The sequence below is a fragment of the Mangifera indica genome, chromosome 20, assembly GCF_011075055.1.
Source record: "Mangifera indica cultivar Alphonso chromosome 20, CATAS_Mindica_2.1, whole genome shotgun sequence".
Classification (NCBI taxonomy): domain Eukaryota; kingdom Viridiplantae; phylum Streptophyta; class Magnoliopsida; order Sapindales; family Anacardiaceae; genus Mangifera; species Mangifera indica.
Window position 1 is genome coordinate 7,679,129 of NC_058156.1, and position 12,670 is coordinate 7,691,798.

General features: G+C 31.4%; 1 protein-coding gene across 1 annotated transcript; it reads left to right on the forward strand.

The window, feature by feature from the left end:
* The first annotated feature begins 7,202 nt into the window (after positions 1 to 7,202).
* On the forward strand, positions 7,203 to 8,938 carry LOC123204200 (IRK-interacting protein). Its single transcript, XM_044620794.1, has 2 exons — positions 7,203 to 7,289; positions 7,400 to 8,938. Exons 1-2 carry the CDS (start codon positions 7,203 to 7,205, stop codon positions 8,759 to 8,761), a joined length of 1,449 nt encoding a protein of 482 aa, XP_044476729.1. The 3' UTR covers positions 8,762 to 8,938.
* The last annotated feature ends 3,732 nt before the right edge of the window (positions 8,939 to 12,670 follow it).

The following is a 12,670-nucleotide window of genomic DNA, read 5'->3' on the forward strand; positions in this document are numbered from 1 at the left end:
CCAAACCGAGCACTACCGTCCTTGACAATCATTGCCACGCTCTTGCTCTTCGTGCATAGTTTTACTTATTTACCAATTGTTCAACTACAATGCTTTTCATTCCTTCTAAGAATTTCATTTTGTTTCTCAATTTCTCCCCCACTTCCTTCACTTTAAACAACTAATAAAAAATAATTATTATAGTTGTTGGAAAGTAAAGAATCAAGTCATTCAAAGCTTGACCTCTAGCGCTTTAGTTGAGAGACTTTCACTTGCACAAGGAAGCACATTATCTTGTAATAAATAAATAATTTATAAATAAAATTTGTAGGTATAACATTCTTCTTATACAATTTCGATAGGTGAATGAGTCTGAAATTGATATCTAATGTAAGAGGTGTGTTAGTTTCTAGAGATACGTATGCATAGTGTACTAAATTGTAATTTGTTAGACATTTTTAGGAAAATAAAACTGTGTATAAACAATGAGTATAAATTTATGCACAAATGATGACATGTACCCATGTAATTAGGTAATTTTATATTAAAAATAAAACAACATTCAATCATATATTGATATATTATTGTTTGTGCTTATTGTTTGTGCACATAATACTACTCTTTTTGGAAATGGGCTAATACTAATTAAAATTTGGGTTAATAAAACCATGTAATTAAATAGTCCAATGAAAGATTATGAATGAGTTTAAAAGTGATAATTAAGGATAAGCTTAATATATTTTTTAGATTATGATTTGGGTAGATAGTTTAATATGGGCTGTTAGGTTTTTAGACCTTTAATAGGAGAATTCAATAATCTTCTATAAATTGTCTAGTTACCTTCTCCGAAACCTTAACGCAACAACTATCTTATTGAAAGCTGTCACAAGAGATGTTTTAAAAGCGAAAAACTAGTTATTGCATACCTATAATTTTTAGGTGATTCTCAAAGGCTCGACAGATTCTAAGGCATGGTTCATACAAGTTTTTCTATACCTCTAATTTTTATTCTCTACTTATATTAAACTTATAATTCAGTATTCTATATGCTATGCATAGCTAGGATTGATCAAAATTAATTTTAACATGTGATATCAAAGCAAAACAACATAAGCATAGAATTTGAATTTTAGAATTGAAATTAGGGTTTGAAACTTATATTCAATTTTAAAATTTTCAATTAAATGATCAAACCTTAGAATTAAGGATTAATTTCTAGGAATTATATGAAATAGAGATTGAATTTCATATTGGGTTTTCAAAAATTTGTAATAGGGTTAAATTTTTGAATTGATTGAGCCTATAGTAGCCATAGAAAACAACTATAGAAATCACTTGCAATCCACAATTTTGTGGTAAATACAAGCAATGCAATTGCTTGAGCCTCTATTGACGTATGCATGTGTGTGAGGGTCAATATTGACGTGTGACAACACGTGGAAAAGGTTTTTGTGTGTGCGCTTATGCTAGTTGCATGTAGTGGCACGTATTACTTCTTCAGAGCTTGAAATTAGTAAGGTTTTACTATTAGAGCCTAAAATTTAGAAAAAAAAAAAAGTATTGTTCATAGGGTTAGATGCCATAAATTTTTGAAAAAATTGTCAGAGATCATAAGGTATCATATCTTATGAAATCTTTTGGTGTCATTAGAATAATTTTGTGAGTTGTCAAAATGTCAATCACCAAAGCGGTACATTATTGAGACTTACAAAATATTCCGTTCAGTAATGGTACATTTGACAATTTTAATGCATATAATTTCTTGCTCGAAGGTGGTCATTATGTGTAATAAAATTTAAGTTTGCATAAGGTTAATTTTGGAAATCCACTAGTGAAAAATGCAAATACCCCACGTGGTTTTTCTTATTAGGTAGATGATGAATTATGATCTAGAAAATTTATCTATCCAAAGGTGATATCATTTTCAAACATCATATTTCTCAAGTTCCTCATAATATTTGATTATAACCTTGTGCATAGGACCTTCATCACATTTCATTTTCTCTGTCCAAAGGCAAGGTGATAATGATGCTCTAGAAATCCCTCTAAGGTGTAATTTATCAAATTTCTATATTAAAAACTACTTTGATTAGTTATTGCTCGTTGTTCTAACTTGTTACATTATTTCTTTTTAGTCTCAATTTCTATGAACAATAACAATGCCACCATTGAGGTCCTAATTGGAAGCAATTTCAAAGCCTGGAAGTAGGATATTGAGTTTGTTATGGCTATAGGTGATTTGGACATAACACTTGTTCAATATAAGCCAATATATATCATTGATGAGTGTATCATTAAAAAGGAGGATTTGTTTGCTAAGTCGGAGAGGTCGAACCATTTTTGTATTTTGGCTATGAAAAGGACTATGGTTGAACATCTTCTTAGTGGGCTTGCAATTGATAGGATTGCTAAGAAATTCTTTACCACAGTAGGAAAACGGTTTCAAAGCCCTAATAGTGTTGAAACTTTATTCTTTATGAGTAAGTTAAATAGTATAAGATATACAAAGTTTGAAGGGTTAGGGATTACACATATAAGTTAATTCACCTTTAAGATAAACTTAAGAAACATAATATCCTTTTACTTGATAGCTTCATAGTTTCTTTTTGGTAATTGATAGCTTCATAGTTTTCATACCCTAGATACCTTGCCTTAATCCTTTTCCTAACTCAAAATAGCCTATAACACCATGGACAAAACTTGGACCTTAGATGACCTAAAACACTAAGTGTATAGCTGAAAAGATCAAAATTAAGAGGGAAAAGGGTGAGTTAGCCTATATGTTTCTTAGTCAAAAGATGTTTTTTATAGGAAAAAGAATAGGAAAGGCAAATGTAATCCTACTGCTCCTAAAAAGAATTAAAACAAAAGATATGGTCAAGGTTAGAAAAATATCAATAGAGGGAGAACCATAAATGAAGTAGAAGGAAAATATTACGGGAAGTGATTCTTTTGTAAGAAGAAAGGTCATATGAAAAAGAATTGTTTGAAACATAAGTTTTCATTAGATAAGAACGATAACCCATTAAGCCTTGTTTGTTTTGAATCTAATTATATTATGTGTTATTAAATTCTTAGAGGCTTGGTAGTGGTGCAACTTTGCATGTTACTTTTACTTTATAGGGGTTCACAAGCAAATGAAGACCAAGTTAGGCTAAGAATAAGCTTAAAGTTAGAAACAATGCAAAAGTTGAAGTAGTGTTCATTAGAGTTGATAGCCTTAGGTTGAAAAATGGTTTGAGCTTGTTTTAGATAATACATTTTAAGTGCCTTCTTTCAAAAGGAATTTAATTTATGTTTCAACTTTGAATAAATGTGGATTTTGCTTTGAGTTTGAAAAACTGTTAGTTGAATTATCATTAAATTATAAAGTTATTGGTGAATGTGTTATAGATAGTGTGTTTGGCTCCTATTGATACTTATACTTCTATGTTTGTTGAAAATATTAAGGGAAAAAACCTCTAATCAATGAAATATCATTTATGTTATGACATAACAGACTAGGTCATATATCTAGGGATAAGATTGAAAGATTAACAAAGGATAATATTCTCCTTTCTCAAGATTTTGAGGATTTAAAATCTTGTGTTGATTATATTAGAGACAAATTAACCAAAACTAAAAAAAAGGGGTGACTCATAGTTTAGATTTGTTAGAAGTGATTCACACTAACATAAGTGGCCCTTACTTTACTACCATTTGTGGTTGCCAATATTTCTTTACTTTCATTGATGACTTTTCCCATTATAGTTTCTTTTATTTAATTAAAGGAAAATATGATGCCTTGAGAAGTTTAAGGTCTTTAGAACTAAAGTAGAAAAAAAATTGGGAAAAGTTGCTAAGGTAGTATGATCTAATCGTGAAGGTAAGTACTATAAGAGACATTTAATGTATGGGCCTGTTTATTAAGTACTTACAAAAGTGTGGGATTATTACCTAATATACCATGCATAAGAGTCCTGAATAGAATGGTATGGTAGAAAGATGTAATCACACATTTATAGATATGATGAAGAGCATAACACAAATTTTCCAAAATATCTTTGAGGTGAGTAAATTGAAACCATTTTTTACATTATGAATAAGGTCTTTGGTAAGTTTGTCTATAAGATACCATTTAAGTTGTGGATTTGTATGAAGCCTAGATTCAATCATTTTCAAATTTAGAGTTGCCTTGTTGAGGTTAAGATCTATAATCCTAGTGAGAAAAAACTTGACTATATTACTTTATAGGTTACCTATCTTACTCTAAAGGATATAAGTTTTACTAGTGAGAAAAAACTTGACATAGGTTAATGTATAGGCCCTTTTAAGATCTATAATTCTAGTGAGAAAAAAACTTGACCTGTAACCCATCAGATGTTTCTTTATAAGGGTGCCCATCTCACTCTAAAGGATATAAGTTTTACTATTCATCACGTGGTACAAGAATACTAGAATTCCAAACAGCTAATTAGTTCCTTGAGTTTGATGTTCATGATACTTCAATAATTCTTAAAATTCTTAAAATTCTTATTGATGTTTATCCATATGTTGATGTTCATGAAAAGGTTATCGCCATTTCTTTGTCGTCTTCTATTGAGATAAATGATTCTGTATGAAGAGACATAATAGAAGTATAAGAACTTTCTACACCATAAGATCTTATTGTTAAAATACCCTTTTCGAGATTTAAAAAGACAAAGAAGGGCTTCTATTTCATATATTTATGTTTATTTGGTTAAAAATGACTATGATATTAAGGATATAACTAATATGGCTTTGTTCCATAAAGCTATTCAGAGTCCAAGATTAGATATATGGATGAAAGCTATTGAAGAAGAGATGCAATTAATAAAGGAAAATAAAGTGTGGGATCTTGTAGAGTTACCTGAAGGTTACAAGCCCATTAGTTGTAAATGGGTCTTTTAGACTAATAGAGACTCTAATAGAAGGATGGACATATTCAAAGCAAGATTGGTTGCAAAATGGTTAATTTAAAAAGAAAGGATTTACTTTAATGAAATATTCTCTCATGCATCCTCCAAGGAGTTATTCAAAATTATAATGGCTTTGGTAACTCATTTTTATTTGGAAAGATCTCAGGGAAGTTGTTATTGGTATTGAAATCCATTAAAATATAGCACATGAGTTGCTTAGCTTGTCATAGAAAGTGTTTATTAAGTGTGTTCTCAAGAGATTCAACATGAAAATTATAAGTTTGGCAATGTACCTATTGTAAAAGGAAATAGATTCAGTAACAAGTAATGTCCTTAAAGTAATGTTGAAAGGGTATCTATGCAATGTGTTCCTTGTTGAAGTTTGATATGTATGCAAGTGTGTATGAGGCCTAATATAGCTTTTGTTGTGAATGTTCTTGGTCAATATCTTGCTAATCTAGATTCTGATCATTAGGAAGTGACTAAGAAAATTATGAGATATTTACAGAAGACTATGAATTTCAAGCTTGTATACAAAAGAATGGAAACCTTTGAGTGGTGGGATATTCTTATTTAGACTTCAACAAATGTCTTGATGACTAAAAATTACTTCAAAGTATATTATTGTGCTTGTAGGTAAAGTCATAACATATAAAAGTGTCAAACAGACATTGGTAGCATCTTCGACCATGTATGCAAAGTTTATTGCTTATTGTAGGGCGATTGCTAGGATATGTGATTGAATAATTACATCACTGAGCTTTGAGTGGTTGGATCCATTACTAGACCACTTATGATCTATTGTGACAATAACACAATTGTATTCTTTTGCAAGAACAATAAAGTCAATAGTAAATTAAAATATATAAAGATAAAATATTTTAAAATCAAGGACCTCGTAAAGAAATGAGACATTATTGTAAAGTATATTAGTACTAATGCTATATTAGTTGATCCCTTAACTAAATTACTTAGACATATGATTTTTAAAAGTCATATAATGAATATAAGTTCATTATAATCTTTTGATATCCTAGGTTAATAGGAGTCTTAAAATAGTCTCTGTTTGACTTATCATTATCATGAGTTTCGCCAAACTTGTTATATGGATATATTTTCTCTCTCTCTCTCTTTGTGTGTATATATATATATATGTATATGGTCTAAGTACAACATATGTCTGAAAGCTTAAGTTTCTCTTCAGCATGACATCTCTATGTGAATGTTTCTTATGTCTCGACTAAGGTTGAAACTTATAAAATTCATTAGAAACAAATAAATTTATCATGTTTTGTATTAAAACATCAACATTAAGGGGAAATCATAAATAAAACTAATAGAAATATAGTAGTTTGGTTACTAGTAATTGTGGTTATAGATGATCTTGTATAGATATAAGACATTAGTAATATTTTGATTCATTATTAGTAATCATATTAACTAAATTGATAATTAAGTCTTATAAATCTGCAGACTATTTTGTTTTCATAAAATAGAAATTACTTTAAAGTTAAAATGTTGGTTACGTGGAGTAAGAATTTTTTCCTTTCTTGAAAAATAAAATTAATTAATATTGCTTAAGTGGAAGAATGCTAGAACTCTTTTTTTAAATGAGATAACATTAATTAAAATTTTGGTTAATAAAATTAGGTAATTAAATATTCTAATGATAGATTATGAATTGGCTTAAGAGTGATAATTAAGTATAACCCAACACACTATATTATGATTTATTAAGAAAAACCTAAAACACTTCACATATCATGATTTGGGTAGACGTTTCAACATGAGCTTTGGGGTTATTGCCCTTTGATGGAAGGATCTAATAATCTCCTAAAAATTTGTTAGGACCCATTTTTGAAACCCTAAAGCTACCACTTATCCCATCCAAGGCCTTCATAAGAGAAGGTTCATAAATGGAAAACCAGTCATGCTGTACTTACAAATTTCAGGTGATTTTCAAAAACTCAACAGATTCAAAAACATGGTTCATACAATTTTTTTTATATTTTTTATTTTGATTATATATTTAGATTAATCTTTTAATTTAGTATTCCATATGCTATGTATGGTTACTATTGATCAGAATTAAATTTGACATAGACTACGTAGTCCTTACAGCTGCGCGTGGTATTACTTTAATACTTTTACCAATGTTACTCTGAGTCTGAACCATGATTACAAGGCGACGAATTCAAAACCTTTGAAAATGATCCAACGCTGCACACTTGCGCAGGATGGGCAAACTACCCTACGTATAAATCATACGTCTTATTTATTTGTAAAATTAATTACAAGACAAGCATGGCACCTTCCTCCTCATCTTCTCCTTCTTCTTCCTCCAAACATCTTCCTGCCCCTCTCCCTCACCACTCCCCACATTTCACCCCAGTAAGTACTTTCTTTACCTCTCAAGAAACTAACATCATCCATACAATTTATATAATAGTCTTTAACTTTATTCCTACTTTCATGCTTGTTGATTTGTTTCTTGACTGCAGATTCAAGAATGTGAAAGAGAACAGCAACTTTCAAAGCACAGCAAAGGAGTGACGTATAAGCACAACCCAACACCTCTTCATCATCCTAGTGACAAAATCGACAAACCCAACACCAAGAAACGGCACGAGTCGTGCGAAGAAGAAGATGGTTCTTCTGTTTCTTGCAACAAGTGCAAGCCACACTCTCGTGATCAGAAGATTTCTGTGGTTCCTTTTGATCATGGCAACACCCATGTTAGTACCGTTAACAAACGGTCATTGTTTATTGCTAGCCCAAATGCTATCTTTAAGTCAATTTTTCAATCTTTAGCAAGAAAGAGTCCGAGATCAAAGAACATGTCTACTGCCAGCGAGGAGGAATGGAAAATCGCTGTGGCAGAGCTTTCAAATAAGCTCGTTCAAGCTACAAGAAAGAGAGATGAAGCCTTGTCAGAAGCTTCCAGGCTCAAGTACTCGATGGCTGAGCTAGAGAAGAAGCTAAACAAGCTTGAAGTTTATTGCCACAATTTGAAGTCTGGACTGGAAGAATGTGGCAGCAATTCGCCCTATAAATCTGAAAAGAGTTGGAACAATACTATCCGTCAAATTAAGAATCTAGATTTCATGGTTGGAAATGGTAAATTAATGGAGCAATTCTTGATTTATGTATCTGAAGCTCGATCCACAGTTCGGCTTTTTAGTAGATCTCTTACTATGCTGCTTAGGCACATGGGACCAAAAACGTACGAGAGAATATCACTGCTTCTTCAACCTTATGATGTGAAGATTTCCTTCTCTAAGAACCCAAAGATTCTTCTTTTTCATCTTGAAGGTTTGATGAACAAAGCTTTTTTTGAAGATTTTGAATCAATTGGGTTTCAAAAAAATGTTACAAATCAAATCCTGAACCCAATAGATCGGTGTGAAGCTAATTTTGCGTCGTTTCATGTTCTAAAAGATTTGACATGGGAGGAGGTTTTGAGTAAGGGGACAAGGCATTTCAGTGAGAACTTCAGCAGGTTTTGTGACCGGAAAATGAGTGAGATTATGTCCATGTTGGGTTGGAATAGAGCTTGGCCTGAGTCATTATTGCAGGCTTTCTTCAATGCATCGAAAAATATCTGGTTAGTGCACCTCTTGGCTAATTCAGTTCACCCGGGGCTGCCGATATTTAGGGTGAATAAAGGGGTGAGGTTCGATTCTGTTTACATGGAGGATATGGGTGGAGATAGGGCGTTCAAATTGGTTCCAAACTTTGTTCGGATCATGGTTGCACCTGGGTTTTATGTCTATGACAACGTGGTCAAGTGCAAGGTACTATGCAGGTACGACACTATAAATAACAGTGTATGTAATGACAAGGGTTTAATCTTATCTCCTTAGGGTTTATTTAGTTTAGAATTTGTAAGTTGAAAATTTCCATTTGTTATGACGTACTTTTTCTGAGAATGTTATTCTTTTGTCAAGGTGGATAATGTTTAATGACTGTTCATTGGTGCCACTGCTATGACCTTGGGGACATTTGGGTCAAAGTAAAGAATTGGCTTTTTCTTCTTCTTTTTTTATTCTCTGTTTCACACACTTTTCTCTATTTGCAAATTAGCATTTTATTGTGTTGGGCTTAAGTCTAACCATAACGGATCGGTCTGATCCTATTACAATTAACTGCCCGTATGCAGTTGAAGACAGTTGAGGGATAGTTATGGTCAGTTGGAAGCAGTTCGGCACATATAAAATGTCCCAAAACTTGTCGTAGAATTTTTTTTTTTATGCAAGTTTTCTTTCCGCCCAAGAACGCAAAATTGCAGAGGAATTACAGAGCCTTCCAAATACACTAAAAACTTCACAAAATCCATATTAACAAAGTACAAGACAAATTGTGTTGTGAAACTATTAATTTTGAATCAGTTCAAACACGCTTTGGATTAGCTCGAAAGAAGATACAATCCGAATATGTAATTTGTGATTTTAATTTATAGAATTTGATAGAAATTTTAACATTGGTATTAGAGTTTAAGTGAGGTATTAATTATGCCTATAGTTTTGTAAATTAAATTACAAACATGATGTAAGAATTTGCATTTAAATTGTTGAAATTCGAATATTTGGTTCGAATTGATTTGAGCAAAATTACTTGAAATTGGAACTTAGAAACAAGTTATGATGTTACCTAGCCTTGTGTTGCATGATGTAGAAGTAGAATCGGGGCAAAATTTTGGTCGGAATCAACAATAAACCAAGACTAAAACCGTTATGGTTTTGTCCTATTTTCATTAATTTTTGACGACGTTGATATCGAAAAGTGGAATGACGAGGATCCTATGGTCTCTAGTCTGATTAATGGTCAAAATCAATGAATTGAATGTTGGCCAGATTAGGGTTCTTTGGCTAATTGTAGGTTGTAATCAAGTTGAGAAAACCTGATTGTTTGACCATTTGGTCAATGGGAAGTCCATAATTGAGAGTTAACAAGTCGACCTATCTTCTCAACTGGGTGACTCAAAGTAGTCAATGTCTACCGGGTTGGTTGATTAGTTGACGATCAGTGATCTGATCCAACCTGGTAAATAGGTCAGTTAGTATCGAAGTTAAGACCTGATCCATACCTATTGACACGTGGTGGCATGTGGATGATGTAGCCATTGTGTGGATGCGCATTGTCGGCTCATGACGGTGTGTTAGGTGCTATCTCGACGTGTGATGGCAGGTGGAACACTGGTCTAACATGTGACAACATGTTGAACACTGTTCCAATGTGTGACAATGTGTTAATGCTCAGATCGACATGTGGACAAGAATCCAATGGGTCTTATGACATATAAAAACGTGTGAGACCTAATTATGGCTCATGTAAACACATAAAAATGTTTCCAGATATGTTTTTTTTAAAATAAAGTATGCAATGCTAGATAACATATTGCCTTGTTATACTTATGTTGTTATAAGTATGTGATTTATTATTATTTTTTCTAAGACAAACATGTTGACTAAAGACTATTACCGGAAGTATAAGATAAGACCATCTGATAGTCTAATGGTGCATTTTAAGGCTATATATCATAGATATTTGGACTTAAAAGTAAGTCCCATATTTTCAACTGAAAAAGAGATGACATATGGTCTACTTATGTCAATTCCTAACCATTAGACTCCCATGATACATGTTCTTGTTAAGGGTAAGATTGTAAATATTTTTTGAGATTATGTGGATGAATTACAACTTGTTGAAGAGCAATACATTGTAATGAATATGAGAAAATCTATTGCTTTATTGTTTTTTTCCAAATCAACGAAATGCAAGAAACTTTATCATGGATAAAGTGACTCGAAGAATTATACGAGCTGATGAAAAGGTCTTTCTTAATATTGCATGTTTGAACAAACCATAGACATGAAGAGCAGTTGACATATAAAATGTCATGTTTTCATAATTACAAGTCTCAAAATAAGAATTGTATAGAAAATGGTCCTACTTATAGAATGAAGAGTAAAATTTTTTTTTAATATATGATTATATATTATAAATGTTATATATGATAATTCTGAGATTAGTAAAATTTAATGAAATTGTCATCCAGAATTAATATTGACACAATTGGATTAAATTTTGAAATATCAAAAATTTGAATCATAGAAGATGATTGAGAAGATAGTGAACTTTCAATTTTATGTCTTATGTGTAATTTTTGGAAATTTTAAGGCATGATTATGACAATTAATGTGTATATAATTGCATTAATTGATGTTATGTTTGATATATCTCTGTAGTCTGATTAACTATTGCATCCAAAAACATCATAGTTGATTTAAACAAAGGTGAAAAACTAAATAAGGATAACTATAACATATGACATTTAAAGATGCATTATGTCTTAGATGAGCAAGAGGCCTTAGAGGCTGTAAATTAGGTTATGGAAGAGTTACGGTTAGTTGAAAGGTATAACCTAAACAATGCTCAACATAACTGTAATATGGATGCATATCACACATGGAAGAAGAAATATTCCATAACATGTGGTATCTTAGTCAGCTCTATGAATGATGACATGGTATATGAATACTAACAATACCCAATTGCATACACCATGTGATAACTTGAGAGAAAAGTTTGGAGGAACTACTGTCTCCAAATTGACACAATTAACCATCAAATTTGACATATAAAAAAGGTCCTTAACAAATCAATGAAACAAAATCTGAGAGACATACTAGATATGATAATAAAGCTGAAGTTAACTAGACACAACCTGAAAGATGAACAATAGGTTCAAGTAGTAATACAATCTCTACCCGATAATTGGGAACATATGAAGGTGAATATGACCTACAATGAGAATACAAAAACTTTTTTAAATATTGCTCACCATATTAAGTCAGAGGATGATCGCTTTAAGGCAATTAAACCAGGGGCTAATGCATATGTTTTAGAGTTTAGTTCTAAGAGGTTTTTGGCTTCAAACTTAAGTGACATAAGTTCAAGAAGGAGAAAGAAATTATACAAGACCTAAATTACAAGAACAAACAATTCAAATGAAAGAGAGATAAACATGCTGGAAAGAAGGGCAAAACTAAGATGACCTATTAAATTATGGCAAGGGTCATTTTGCCCATGAATCCAAAAAGGTTATCTCATTCTACCTCAAGTTATGGAACTTATGTTTCCAATATCTTCTTATTAACTGAATCTTATCTTGTGTAAACTATAGATTTAGGAACCACTGACCATATAGCTCATAATAGAATAGCTTTTGTGAAATTTCATTAAATTCTGAAGGAAATGAAATGGAATTATATAGGTAATAATATGAATGTTAAAGTAAAAGGGATAAACACATAAAAATTAGTTTTGATAGGTGGTCGAAGTTTATACTTACATGAAGTTCTATATGCTCTAGATATTAAATGAAATGTGGTATCGGTGCTTATTCTTCTTAAACTAAGATATAACTTAAATTTCTTTAGAAACTATATTAAAATTATAATGGTACTCTATCTATTTGGTTTTTTATTGAATGGTTTTATGGTGTTAGACACTTTTTATTATGATGATGTTAATAATATTAGTTTTTCTTTATTTGTTAATCCTAAAAGTATGAATGTAGATGTAAATGTAGGACATGATAGATTAGGGCACATTGGCCAAGAATGCATGAATAGATTGGCTCATACATACCTTTGATGAAAATATAACAAAAAAGATGTGCATAGCTAGACTATTTGAAAACTTCAATACGTGATTATAATTATAGAATGTGCAAAGAGGTTATGCAATAAAAACACTTTATTAATCAA

Bases quoted from the DNA above. Each gene is read 5' to 3' on its own strand.
- LOC123204200 (XM_044620794.1), top strand. From the start codon at position 7,203: ATGGCACCTTCCTCCTCATCTTCTCCTTCTTCTTCCTCCAAACATCTT. The intron at 7,290-7,399 runs GTAAGTACTTTC...TCTTGACTGCAG, and splicing joins ACTCCCCACATTTCACCCCA to ATTCAAGAATGTGAAAGAGA.